The sequence below is a fragment of the Trachypithecus francoisi genome, unplaced genomic scaffold (assembly GCF_009764315.1).
Source record: "Trachypithecus francoisi isolate TF-2019V2 unplaced genomic scaffold, Tfra_2.0 Lachesis_group4, whole genome shotgun sequence".
NCBI lineage: Eukaryota > Metazoa > Chordata > Mammalia > Primates > Cercopithecidae > Trachypithecus > Trachypithecus francoisi.
Window position 1 is genome coordinate 138,547,194 of NW_022681469.1, and position 12,354 is coordinate 138,559,547.

Consider the following 12,354-nt stretch of genomic DNA (forward strand, 5'->3'; position numbering starts at 1 on the left):
TGAAAAGGTAAGGCGCAGCTGCCTTCTCCTAGGTTCGCAGGCCCCTGGGCCTCAGGCAGCCCCTTCCTTGCATGCTCCAACGCTGTTCCAGTTTCTAACTGGCTGCCAGTGCCCTCCCTCCTCTGGCTCTGGTTCTCCCAGGGGCCCGGCCCGATAATGTCCTTACATCCGGGAACTCCATGTGGCCTCTGGGGCCTAGGACTCACCCTACAGATTGCTGGACTCCAGCAGCCCCACACCGATGGCCCTCCTTAGCCCCTAAACCTCAGACAAAATGCCCTCCACCAAGGGCAGGCCAGGCCCCAGAAGCCTCCACAGAGTCAGAAAATATAGGGCGAGCCCTGCCCCTGCCACTTGCTCTGGCTGTGTGACCTGGGGCAGGTTGCTCAGCCCACCTAAGCCTCAATCTGCCCCTCTGTGAAATAGTATAAATAGCACCTCTTCACGGGGTGGCCGTGAAGATCAATTATGTAACCTTTGTGGTGCTCTGAGACAGTGAGCACTAGGTGAACCACAGCTCTGTGACCATCACTGTCACCATCATCACCTGAGTGTGAAGAATCCCAGGTGACCAACGCTCAGCACCAGGGCTGGGGCCCACTTAGAGTCCTGGGGTTTTTGCAAGCCCAGTGCAAAAAGACCTGCTCCACTTCTCTGCCTCAGGCCCAGTAGCCCAGCCTTCTCCTCTCTGCCCCCACCAAGCCCCATTCTCAAAGAGCAAGGTCTTCCCCAGACCATGTCCTGGGGCAGCTCCCTGGGCGGAGGGCAAATCTTGCCCACCAGGGCTGTCTGGGAGCTGATGCTGACCTCTGTCAAGCAGGGACTCCGCCAGCTAAGGCACTTGTCTAAAACCAATGTCCCCTTTCCCTCTCACCCATCTCTGGCTGACTTCTGTCCCAACAGCAAGGATGCCCTCTCACTAGGTCCCTTGGACCCTCTCTTCACTCCTAGGCTCCCATTCTACGCAGGCTGGCCTGTGTGTCCCTAAGACATGGCGGATCCTGGAGGCCCACCAACATCCCACTTCTAGCACTTGCCTGTGAAACCTCTGGAGTTAAAAAACTCACCCCTCCCCACTCCTTTCTAGTGGGGGCTGCCCAATAAGCCCAGCTGGGGGCCCAGCAGGCTGGCCCCTCTGAGCTGCCCCACCTGGGACATGCTTCATGAAAATCACACACTCAGAGCAGAGGTGATCTCAGGGGCCACGGAGGGGATGCCCCCCACAGAACCCCACGGGCAGCTCCAAGGGAGGCCCTGTCATCCATGAAGGTACCTCACCGCTCCCTGGGGGTGCTGCAGGGCCATCCTCATGGTAGGGGCTGCCCCTGCCCTCAGGCACCCACGTCCCCATGCAGGCCTGGTGGGGTGGGGCAGAGGCAGATGGGCTCTGGGGTGGCAGTGGGAGGGGGGATCCCACTTCCTCAGCAGGAAGCAGGTTGCTTAGGCCAGATGGAGCACTGGGGGTCTGTGTGGGGAGTCTGGGCCATGTGCATGTGGACACTTTTTAAAAAAACATTTTTAACATGTTAAAAATAGTTATATACTTATTTTAGTGGTTTAAAAGAAAACCTAACTGGCACATCAGACGGCGAATTCACAGACAAGGCTAAGTAAAAAAGTGAATTGTCAGAAAATCTATTTAAATAAAAACAATAAGCAAATAACACTGTGGGCAGCATACAGAGGTGGTAAATAAATAAAGTTCCGGATTACTAAGAGGAACCAGGGTGAAGAGTCCAGTCTGGATGCAGTGGGACGGTGGGCAGCGGCGAATCTCGCCAGGGGCTAAGCTGCAGCAGTGGGACCCTGAGAGCCCACCTGGGGCTGCAGCCTGGCCCGTGCCCTGGAGCTGGGGCTGCCGCTTTCCATGCTGGGGTCCTGCTGGGTCCACTGGGGCACCTGCCCCTCTGCCCAGCTCATCGGTGAAGCATCGGATGAGGCAAGGTGGTTCCAGTCCCCTAAACCAGGCGATGAGGGTTCAGCGACCTTCGGAGCCAGGCCGGGGTGAGTGTGCGGATGCCCCAGGCTCCTAAACAGGCTCCCAGTCCCCAGCTGTTCCTTTGGAACAAGCACACCTGGGGTCCTCCTGGCATAAGTGAGTCAGAGCTTTGGAGGAAAGGGCCCAAAATCCACCTGACAGCTCCCCGGGTGCCTCTGAGGCCAAGAGCGGCCGCCATCCCCAGGGCGTTTCCTGGCTGCTCCCCATCATGGGTAAGGCCTGGGCTCCAGGCTCCAGATGCCCCAGTGGAGCAGCTGACTTTGGGCCAGGGTCACTTGACCTCAGACCGTAGTTCCAGAAGCCCTGGGCCAGCAAAAGAAAACAGTAGGGGCTCTCAGCCCGAGGACGGCATGTGCTGGGGTCTTTGGTCAGTCTGTTTTCCTTGTAATTGGGCCATCTTGTGGCTTTTTGGAGGCCACAGAATGTGGAGGCCCCTGTGTGTTCTCAGCAGAATGGTGGCTCAGTGTTATGGTGGTTCAGAGTTATGGGGGTTACGCGCTGGGCACTGGCTCCGCGGAAGGCTCTGTGAGGAATGTGTCCTTTATCTTCCTCTGCAGCCACTGTCACCAATGCCACAGACAAGACCCAAAGGACAGAGTGGGGTGGGGAGGGGACCTGTCCAGCTGGGTGGAGCTGGGCACCCAGAGCCCCACCTTGGGGCTGCCCTGGCTCTGAGCACTCCCTGGAATCATGTCACACAGGACAAAGTCCTCAAGGTCAGGGGAGGAAAGGGGGCGTCCTCAGGGGCTTCTGGTGGGATATTTCAACAGAGAAGAAAAGGAAGTCTTTCTGCATCTCTTTGAAAGTCTGATAGAGAAACCGGAACGGGACCCACCCCCCCGCCCCACCCCAGGGCCGCTCACCGATATTGGAATGCTTCAGAAGGCGGCAGATCCGAGCCTCTCTCTCCAACTTCTGGTGATCTGGGGGACAGAAAAGAACAAGGCGTCACCTCCTGCCCCAGCAACTGGTGGCCCACGGATTGTCCGTGTCAGGAGAGGCCCACCAGGGTGTGCCAGGGCCTCTGATGAAGAGAGGAGTGGTTGTGACCCCACAGTGAGTAGTCGTGCCCCCACCAAGGGAACACTCTTCGTGGGCACCCCCTGGGCCACTGGTGGCAAGGCTGGGGCAGGGACCAGCTGGCTTGTGTTTGGGGTGGAGAGGCCCATTCCGGTGGTGAGCGCTACTAACTCAGGGCTAAAAGTTTCCCTGGATGATTCAAAGTCAGCAGTGCACTGATTTAATCCTCCACTTATTTGTCCTAATTCCATACTCTTTGGAGCTTTTGGCTGAAGCCAAATTTGTTCTTCCGAGGCAGGGGAGGGGCTGTCAGAATGGGGCCGGGAGGGGGTGAGGGTGTGTCCCAGAGCCGGCTGGCAGGAGGAGGAGGGGAAAGCCTCAGAGAGGCCTCGCCTGGGGGATAGAAGTGAACTGGTGGTGAAGCAGGAGGTGGCCCCTCCTTCCCTCGCCACTCTCCTCCCACCCCACAAGGTGCAGGGCCCAGATCCCCGGACACCGGAGGCGTGGAGGTGACTGGTGCTCCTTGGGTGACCCCTCCACTGGCCCCCAAAGGATGGAGCAACTTATCTGCCAGAAATTTTACATTTCAAATAGAGACAGGAGGCTTTTAAAAACGGATGGAGAGTGTAATAGCAAAACCCAAAACCCCACACTTCCTCTGACAGAAGGAGGACTCCGTGCGCTGCAGTCACACAGGGTCCCATACTGCAATGCAACAGTCCTCCACCAACCCCCACGTGCAGGCAGCATCCACATCCTAATAGTGTGTAGGGAACGAGCAGCAAAGGAGGACTCACGGTGTGCACTTATTTACACAAAGGTCGAAACTAGACAGTCGGTGGGCACAGCCGTACATGAGGAGCTGCGAGGAAAGGACAGTGCATTTCAGAGTTCAGGACGTGACTGGGGAGGGCGCATCGGTGTCTGGAGCCCCCTCCACCTGCCCAGTGCTGAGTCCCACCACAGGAAAGGTGAGCAGGGCCAGGGGGCATATAATTAATACACAAGACAAGACCTCGGGGATGCCTCCTTCGCCAGGAATGTCCAGTAGCGCCCAGGAGCAGGGAAAGAATGAGGCTGCAACTTCACGGTCTTCCTCGGGAAGCATTAAAACCTCTGATCCCTGGGCTTGGCAGAAACTTGTCTGCCTGCAGGAAGGGAGGCCTGGCCGAGTCATGTTTGGGGTCAGTTCCCCTGGAACAGGTGTGGCGGTGGTGGCCTGGGGTACAGGATATGCCTGCAAACACGTATAGGCCTTGAGTGAGAAAGCCACGCCTGCAGATGGCAAGGTCTCTGGGAGCGGCATCCCCCCACTTCCCCCTCCCAGGACAGGCATTCGTCTCCCTGCCCTGGCCACCTGGCTGCCATCTGCTTCAAGCCCAGCCGCCTGGCATCCCACGAGAGGGATTCACAGGGATCTGACAGAGCCTCCAGGTGACACAGAGGGAGTCAGACCCCACCCCGCTGTTTTGCTGGAAGCCCAGGGCATACCTGCTCCCTCCCCCACCTGCACACCCACCTCAGCAAGCACTGCACAGTCTTCCAGAATACCCCAGTCCCTGCTCCCTCTCCCTCTCCTCTCCCCTCCCACTGAAGTGGGAGCTGAGGTGCCAGGAGCCTCAGGGATTTGTGATGGCGGAACTGGAACCAGCCCAAGTGTCTGTCAGCATCAAAATGGAAAAATCAAACATAGTCACAATAGAATACACACGGTGTGAGCTCTGTTTTCCTATCTGCATGGAGCTCAAAACCCAGCAACACTGGACACACCTGGGGAGGGGAAGGGTCCACGCACGAGGCCTGGCTCCAGTGGAAAGCAGGGGATGCATTCTTGCAACACCCTCAACCCCCATCCCTCTGGGGTGGGAGGAGGGAGGGCTCTCAGTGTGCAGGGTGGTGAGTTCATGGGGTTATTGTTTTATTTCCTAGTGTCTTTCTTAAACTGATTCTGAACATTTTTCAGACATAGAGAAAAACTGCAACAATAGAACAGAGCAATCGTGTACAGCACTTCTGTACAATCTCCCTGCCCCGCCCCTGCTTCCATATGACACACTCACTTTTTCTGACGCGTGTGTAACACCAGGCAGCACTCAGGCGTGTCTCATAAGGACAGGGTGTCCCTTCTATAATCTCAATGCAGGTCCCAGATTCAGTCAATCGAATACAGATATGACACTCATGTCTCTAAGCTACAATCCACGTTCCACCTTTCCAACCTGTCCCAATAAAGTTGATGGTTAATCTTTCCCCAGGACAGGATCCAAGCCCGGGACCACACATCGCTACGGGACGTGTGGGCCAGAGCCAGGCTGAGGGAAAGGAGGACCTGGGAGAGAGGCGGTGGAACCATGGCACATAGTTTCCTTTTGAAAAATTGCCTGATTAGAGTTAAATCAATAAAATCATAAACCCAAATCAGGAGAAAGATGCAATTATGAACGCACTCTCCTGGGACACAGATAATTTACATGCCTGTGTTTTATTACTGAAACATCACCAAGAGCTGAGCCCCAGCCCGAAGATGATACCTATTCCTGAGCACGTGTTTAGGGAGATAATTATTTGTGTGGGGTGAAGAAAGGGCACCTGGCTGCCCAGTCCTGGCACCAGGTGTCCACTCATGGTGGCCATACAGATTGCTGACTGGTCCTCTTTCTGTAACACCCACAACAGCACCTCGACCACCTCCTCCCAGCAGCTGCAGTAGGTTAGCGCTCAGAGAGCCGCTTGGAAACCATAAACCATGACACAAGATCTAAGCTGGTAACATCCAGACACACACGTCGTATAGCGTGCTTCACTCTCGGTGCCAGGTTTATGGCTACTGTTGTTTTATTCGTTAACTTCCCCTCCCCCAGTTTTGACAGTGATCATGTGTTACTTCCATAATTTAGCAAAGCATTGTTTTTAAAAAAGATTTTGATCCTGTCTCCAGTGAGCAAGCTACTGATTGAATATGACAAGGATGTTTCATAAAATCTGCTATGGTAACATTTGCCCTTAAATTTTAAAAAATCAGGCAAAAAATAAATCTACGCGAATATAAGGTGACTCTGGATGGGACTGAGAAGCCACAAGAAGGAGGGGGCAGGCGGAGGCGGCATTCTCTCTGGACCTGGCTCAGACAGCCCCATCTCAGGGCAGGCCAGAATCCAGCTTCCTAACTCTGTGCACATACTATGATCTCCTTTCTACAAAACCAGGGACATTATTCTCAGCTTTCACATTAACCTCGTAAACCCCTTGTCATGAACAAGGTTAAGTAAGTTAAACTGAACCCAATCCAGTGCATAAGAAATGTGCCCTGGCCCTAAACAGTATAGCAGAACCTGGCCCTCAACAGTACAGAGGAATCTGGGGGAAGCCCCAGCTCAGTCCTGTTCCCTGCCCCAGACAGTGGAGCAACCACATCTTGCTCATCCCTGCCTGCCAGCCTCATTCTGGGGGGCTTTGGTCCCCAGGGAATCTGCTGGACTCAGGAGACCAGAGCAGTGGCCACTGAGCAGGTCCCGAGGCCACCGGGCCTGTGGCGAGAACACAGCCGGAAGTCTGCTAGCAGCGGCTCCCTACCTCTCCAGGGCCCTGTCAGTGCCCCCGGGACCCCAGCAGGGTACCCCTTCCTGAAGGAGGTCCCAAGAGGCCTCCTGAGTGGCCAGCCCTGGCTATGCACACTACAGTGACGTCCTGGTCAGGGCCAGGCAGTGGGTCACGTAGTTCATCTAGGTGACCCAGTAAGAGGGGCTCACCAGGTGTGTGGGCTGTGGGGGCTGAGTGGCCAGGCCCCAGGGCTGTGCTAGGTTCTCTGAGGGGCCTGGAGTTGGGACGCTCAGGGTCACCCAAGACCCCTGATGCTCTTCATCCTCATTGCCACGTCTCACAGCTGGGCAGGGATGTCCTTGTGGTTAACATTTTATTAGGTAGTATTGATGCAAGTCACAGAAGAGGTGCCACACCTCTGTAGGTTGTGAATCCAACGACAAGGAAACCCCAAGAGGCCACTCCACCCGACAGCTGGTGCCTGGTCAACTCCTCAGAAGGTGCTGGATCCCCTCTCCCCGTCGGCCAATGTCAGGCTCAGGCTCATGGCACTTCTACGTGCGCACTGGCTCCCAGAACTGCAGGTCCCTGCGATGCAGAGTTTTCCTAAAGGAGTCTAAGAACAGCCTCTGACATAGACCATGGGACAGAAAGCAGCAGCTGGGGAGTGAGGACACAGGCTGAGCCCCTCCCAACCTCCAGGGGACCTCACCCCATCAAAAGGAGACCCCTTTGTCCTCCTGCCCTCCCTCTTCTTCTCCCATCCCAAGACCCCTGGCCAAGGTCTTGGGGGTCCAGGGCAGACAGTCTCTGGGGCACAAAAAGCCAATGACAGCAGTGCCTGTGCCTCTTGTTATAGCAGAGTGATGAGCAGAGTGTTCTTAGACCCTGATTCTGCCTGTGGAGACTCAAGAGGTGATGCTTCAGTGGGGTTTTAGAGGATGAGTAGGAGTTTGCCTACTCATGCTGGAAAAAGACTCGGTTCTCACACCCCCTCTGATGTGAAGCTTGGAGAGGGAACTCGAGTTCAACCAGCTCCTAAACGCTTGGGCATCTTGCAAATCTGCACCCTAAATGGAGGCAAGGGCGTATGTGTGTGGGCCTGTATTTAAGCCAGAGGGTGACTGACCCATCAGTGTGGATGCAATTCTACACATGCGCACACGTGTGTACACATTTACACACCGGCTCCCCAAGGGGGTGGCTCAGAGACGCTGGCAAAAGCATTGCTATTTATTTCTCCTACCAGAGAAACATCCCACAGATCAAATACAGCATTCATTTATACCCCCATAAAAGCATTTATCAAAAAACCCCCCAAACAACAACAACAATAAACCCCATAAACAATTGTCCTCAAAAAGATCAGGCTAAACCAGAGCCTGTAATTATCCGCCTGCCTGCTTGAATTCTAATGATAGTGATAGTGCGACATCCTCCGATTCCAGCCCTCGGGGAATGCCGAGCGCCGGGACCTTTTCTAGGTGATTTAGCTACAATCTCTGCAGAGAGCCCTGGACTGCCGGCCACTCATCCCGCCAAACCTGCATCCTGGGTGTCCCCCAAGGTCTGCACGACAGGCGGGGCCAAGTGCTGGGGCACAGGCAGGCTGGGGCCACCGAAAGACAGGGAAGAGAAGCACCCCCAGCCAAGCCCCGTACAGCCTCGCTGGACTCATCTCACGGCAGGCTTCTCACCCGCTCCCGCACACATCCCAGGACGCCGAAGACACCCGGACCGCGCAGGGCAGGCTGCTGGGCTGGCACTCACAGCCAAGGCCTCTCGCCGAAGTGCAGGGGCTCTCTGTGATATGCCACTTGGTCTGCATTTCCTGCTACTCTCTAGACTGGTGGGTGGTGCCTGCCTGGTGGCTGCAGTCTCTGCTCAATGCAGAATCTGATATTTACAGCCTGCAGATGCTGGCTGTGGGGGCAGCAAGGCCGACATCACAGAGGAAGGGGAGACAACTGGCACCAGGAGGGCGCTCAAGGGCCCAGGAGACAAGGCTCCCCTCCTCCCTCACCCCACAGCCTTCTCCAAAATACTGAGAGCCCAGCCAGTCTGGGTTACCTGCCTGCAGAGGCCCGACCAAAGCAAATCACTCATGCTCGTGGGGAAAGACAAGGTAGGGTTACGCTTGCCTAGATGTCCAGCCTCTCAGGAGCAGGGACCATAGACCCTCCACCAGCAGCCATTCCCAGATCCACAGGACCCCGGAAGCCTCAGTGTGGAGCTCCGAGGGATGGGGTAGGGGAGTGGGGGCTCCTCTCAGCTGTTACTACGCTGGCGGGTTGGCAGCTGGCACCCACCACCATGAAGGTGACAGGGGCAGGGGCCACCTCAAGGTGCCCACGGCCAAGTGCAGGAAGAGACAGGACCAGGACATGGGCACAGCCACGTGACCCATCCTGGAGCACCTGCCACATGCCAGGCACCGTCTGTTCTGTGCACATTACAGGCATTAACCTATTTCATTCCAAAAATGCGCTGAAAGACCAGGAGTGGTGCGGGAGAGACTGCAAACCTCTCATGGTGTGGTGGGAGCTCCTCCCCTCCTGCCACACCACCCTCATCAGTGCAGGAGTCGTCGGGTCCCCTGAGCTAAGAACAAAGAGAAGCCAGCTGAGGGCGATGGGAGAGGTGGAGATGATGGGGAAGGACATTCACACCAACCCTGCTGCATCTGCAGGGTGAGGCACAGGGCAAAGATGAGTAAACTGAGGCACAGAGAGGAGCTCAAAGCTGCCAAGGCTGAAAGGCCAAGGCTGGGTGACTGGTGGGGTGGGCAGGGTAGCCTTCAATATCCCAAAGGCACACTTGTGCATGACTCTGGGGACCCCTGGTGTCCCAAGTGGACGGCACCCAAAAGCCATGGTGTGACCAGTGCCCCCCAAGGGGGAGGGAGGGTCTTACAGGACAAGGTTACATGGTTTGGTAGATCATTGATGTTTGCTCCCATAATTTCCTCTTTCTTTCTCCAGTGCCAAGAAGGGGTCCGGGATGGAGCTGGCAGAGGCTTCCCTGCCCACCCAGTCCCCCTATGCCATCCTCCACCCTCCCCGCCCCCCTCCTCCCCGGCAGTGGGTGACTCACACAGGGGTGGGGGGTGGTGAGTGAGAGGAACCAGGGAGAAGGGGAACAGGAGGGTGTGGGTGGGCACCAGGCCCCCTGCCAGCTACCAGGAGAAATAGCAGAGCTGGCACCTCCAGGAGGACACCACAGGGCACTGGGCGGGGGCGGCGGAGGGGCAGGAGGGGGAGGCACGAGGCCCACCTGTGTCAGGAGGGGCTGCTTCCCTCTCACCCCAGGGCCTCTGGAGTTGTCAGACCGAGAGACCTGGAGGAGGCCTGCCGGGTATGCTCTGTGCTGGCTGGGGGATGCAGTTAGGGCCACCTGGGACCACTGCCACCAGGGTCTAAGGGCTGGGGGGTAGGGCTCCCTAGGTGTCATGAGTGCTACCCACTGTGTGGCTTGGGACAAGGGATGGCACCTCCCTGGGCCTCATCTGGAAGACGGCTGTAATAATGGTATCTGGCCCCAGGACTGTGCTGGACTGAAAATGGAATCATGTGTGAAAATCCACATGGGCCTGGCACAGGGTGGGTGCTCAAGAACGTATCCCCCCATTCCAGGCAGCCCTGCCTCACCCCGAGGGAGGTTGCCAGACCCCACCACGGGCGCTCTCCACCCATTTCCTCATGCCTGGGAGCAGATCCTCAAGGACAACCCCTTCTGCTTGTCTGCCACACAGGCCTGCTGGGGCGGGCATGGGGATGGTGGGCATGGCAGAAGGGCTCTGCTCCAGCTGCCCTGTCCTGGAAGTAGTGGCTGGGGAGGGATGGGCCAGAAGCTGTGCCAGCTCCCACCGTCCCGCCAGCTTCTGGTTCCGCAGGGCTGGGGCTACCTGGGGCTCTGCTCCTCCAGGCTAAACCAGCAGCTGCAAGCACAGACCAACATCAAGACAGGTGGTCCACCTGTGCGCTGGACTAGGGTGGCAAGGATACCAGACTCAGGGCTCTGACCCAAGCCTGAGGCTGTCTGGCTAACGGTACTATGAAGCCAGTGCCACGCTCCAGAACTCAGGCCCTGCACAGGGACCTGCTGTGGGATGTGGTACGCCACCAAGGCCTAGGCCAGGAAACTGGCTGTGTCCATATCCCACTTGGGGGCCTCAGTTTCTTCCCACAAAATGGATTCAGGAGATGCCCTGTCAAGTAGTGCTGTTCCTGTCCAGAGGAGACTTCGAGGGCCACAACAGAGAGGGGCCCCCAAATCCGCCCCCCATCCCCACGGAGCTGGGCACACATCTGTCCAATACTCCAGACCTTGCTGGGGCTCAGCAGCCCCTTCCTGCACTGTCAGCATGCTGGCAAGACCCATCGGCCTCAGGTGACCTGCACACCTGTCTCAACGACCTGCACCACCATAGGCATGAGAGAGCTTTCTAGACATTTTTTCTTTTCTTTTTTTTTTTTACGGCGTCTTTCTCTGTCACCCAGGCTAGAGTGCAGTGGCATGACCTTGGTTCACTGCAACCTCCGCCTCCCGGGTTCAAGTGATCCTCCCATGTCAGCCTCCCCAGTACCTGGGATTACAGGTACGTGCCATCACACCTGGCTAATTTTTGTATTTTTAGTAGACAGGGTTTTGACATGTTGGCCAGGCTGGTCTCGAACCCTTGACCTCAGTTGATCCACCCGCCTCAGCCTCCTACAGTGCTGGGATTACAGGCAAGAGCCACCATGCCTGGCCCTCTAGACTCTTAAACAGCTCGCCAGCATCCACATCAAACACCAGCCAGGCATATTCTACACCCTGCCTGGTACCAACACACTTAACTCAAGCGTCCCAATTCACTTCGAGGCTAAACTTGACTGTGCTCGCACACTAGTGGCAGAGTGCTCAGGAGCCAAGCGCAGCCCTGTGTGGTACTGAGTGGCTGGGCCAGCAGAACCTGATAGGATATCCTGGGCCTTGACACTAGGCCAGTGGGGTCTGATCTTTAATTATGTTTGGCCATGTCCTGGCCGGCTCCTACAGACTCTGGTAACAGAAAAGTGGGGATTGGCTGTGGGGTGGGGCAGGAATGGGGCAGACAGAGGCCAGCTCACCTCTCCGGGCCAGCACTTGCCAACCTGGGCTGCCAGCAAGTCCCTTGGTAGCACTGACCTTGGATTTCTTTGAGAACAGAAAGGGTAGCTGGGTGGGGACGAGGGAGTGGCTTCCAGCAGTCCCTCTCCTCTGACTCTCCTCCCTGGCTAGTAAATGTGAAGTAAAATCAGTCCTGACCCAAGTCAGCTTGGACCATGCAGCAGGGACCGCCCATCCAGTCTCGGGGTGCAGGCCGGTTTAGGGGCTGAAAGGAGGCCATGGGCAGATCCTGGCCGTTCCTCCTAAAAGGAAAACTGCTCCTTGAGAATGAGCAGAGGTCCATGTGAGTCCTTCAGGGTAGTGACTTCTGTGTGCTGAGGACTGGCTCTGGGCAGGCCTGTGAGCTGCTCATGGCACCCATGAAGCAGGGTTGTTGCTGCATCACCCCAGCTTTCAGATGGGGGCATGGGGGCAAGGAGACCAGGTAGAAGTGGAGCTGGACTCTGTCACAGGAGGCCCCACTTGGGGCCTCGGAAGCCGCCCCCTCCTCATTTTCTTTCTGGTGGGACTTCTCAGAGCCCTTCAGATGCTGCCATAGTGGGCTGGACAAGCCTGCTCTCCCTCTGGAGATCTGGGGCGGGGGGTTGCGGGGGTCGGGCTGTGAGGACTTGGGGAGCTCAGTGGTAGGTCTGAGGCAAGAATAA

The 12,354-nt window shown here is 56.8% G+C and overlaps 1 protein-coding gene across 20 annotated transcripts in view; it reads right to left on the reverse strand.

Moving 5' to 3' along the window:
• The window catches only part of CAMK2B (calcium/calmodulin dependent protein kinase II beta), a 107,707-nt gene that overhangs the window by 41,654 nt on the left and 53,699 nt on the right, over positions 1 to 12,354 (reverse strand). For 19 of the 20 annotated variants that reach the window (XM_033194026.1, XM_033194025.1, XM_033194027.1 and 16 more), the window contains one exon: positions 2,863 to 2,922. In XM_033194026.1, coding sequence (XP_033049917.1) covers positions 2,863 to 2,922 — 60 coding nt within the window. Of the gene's footprint in view, positions 1 to 2,862; positions 2,923 to 3,190; positions 3,274 to 12,354 lie in introns of those variants that run through there. The other variant, XM_033194031.1, reaches the window with a different exon arrangement.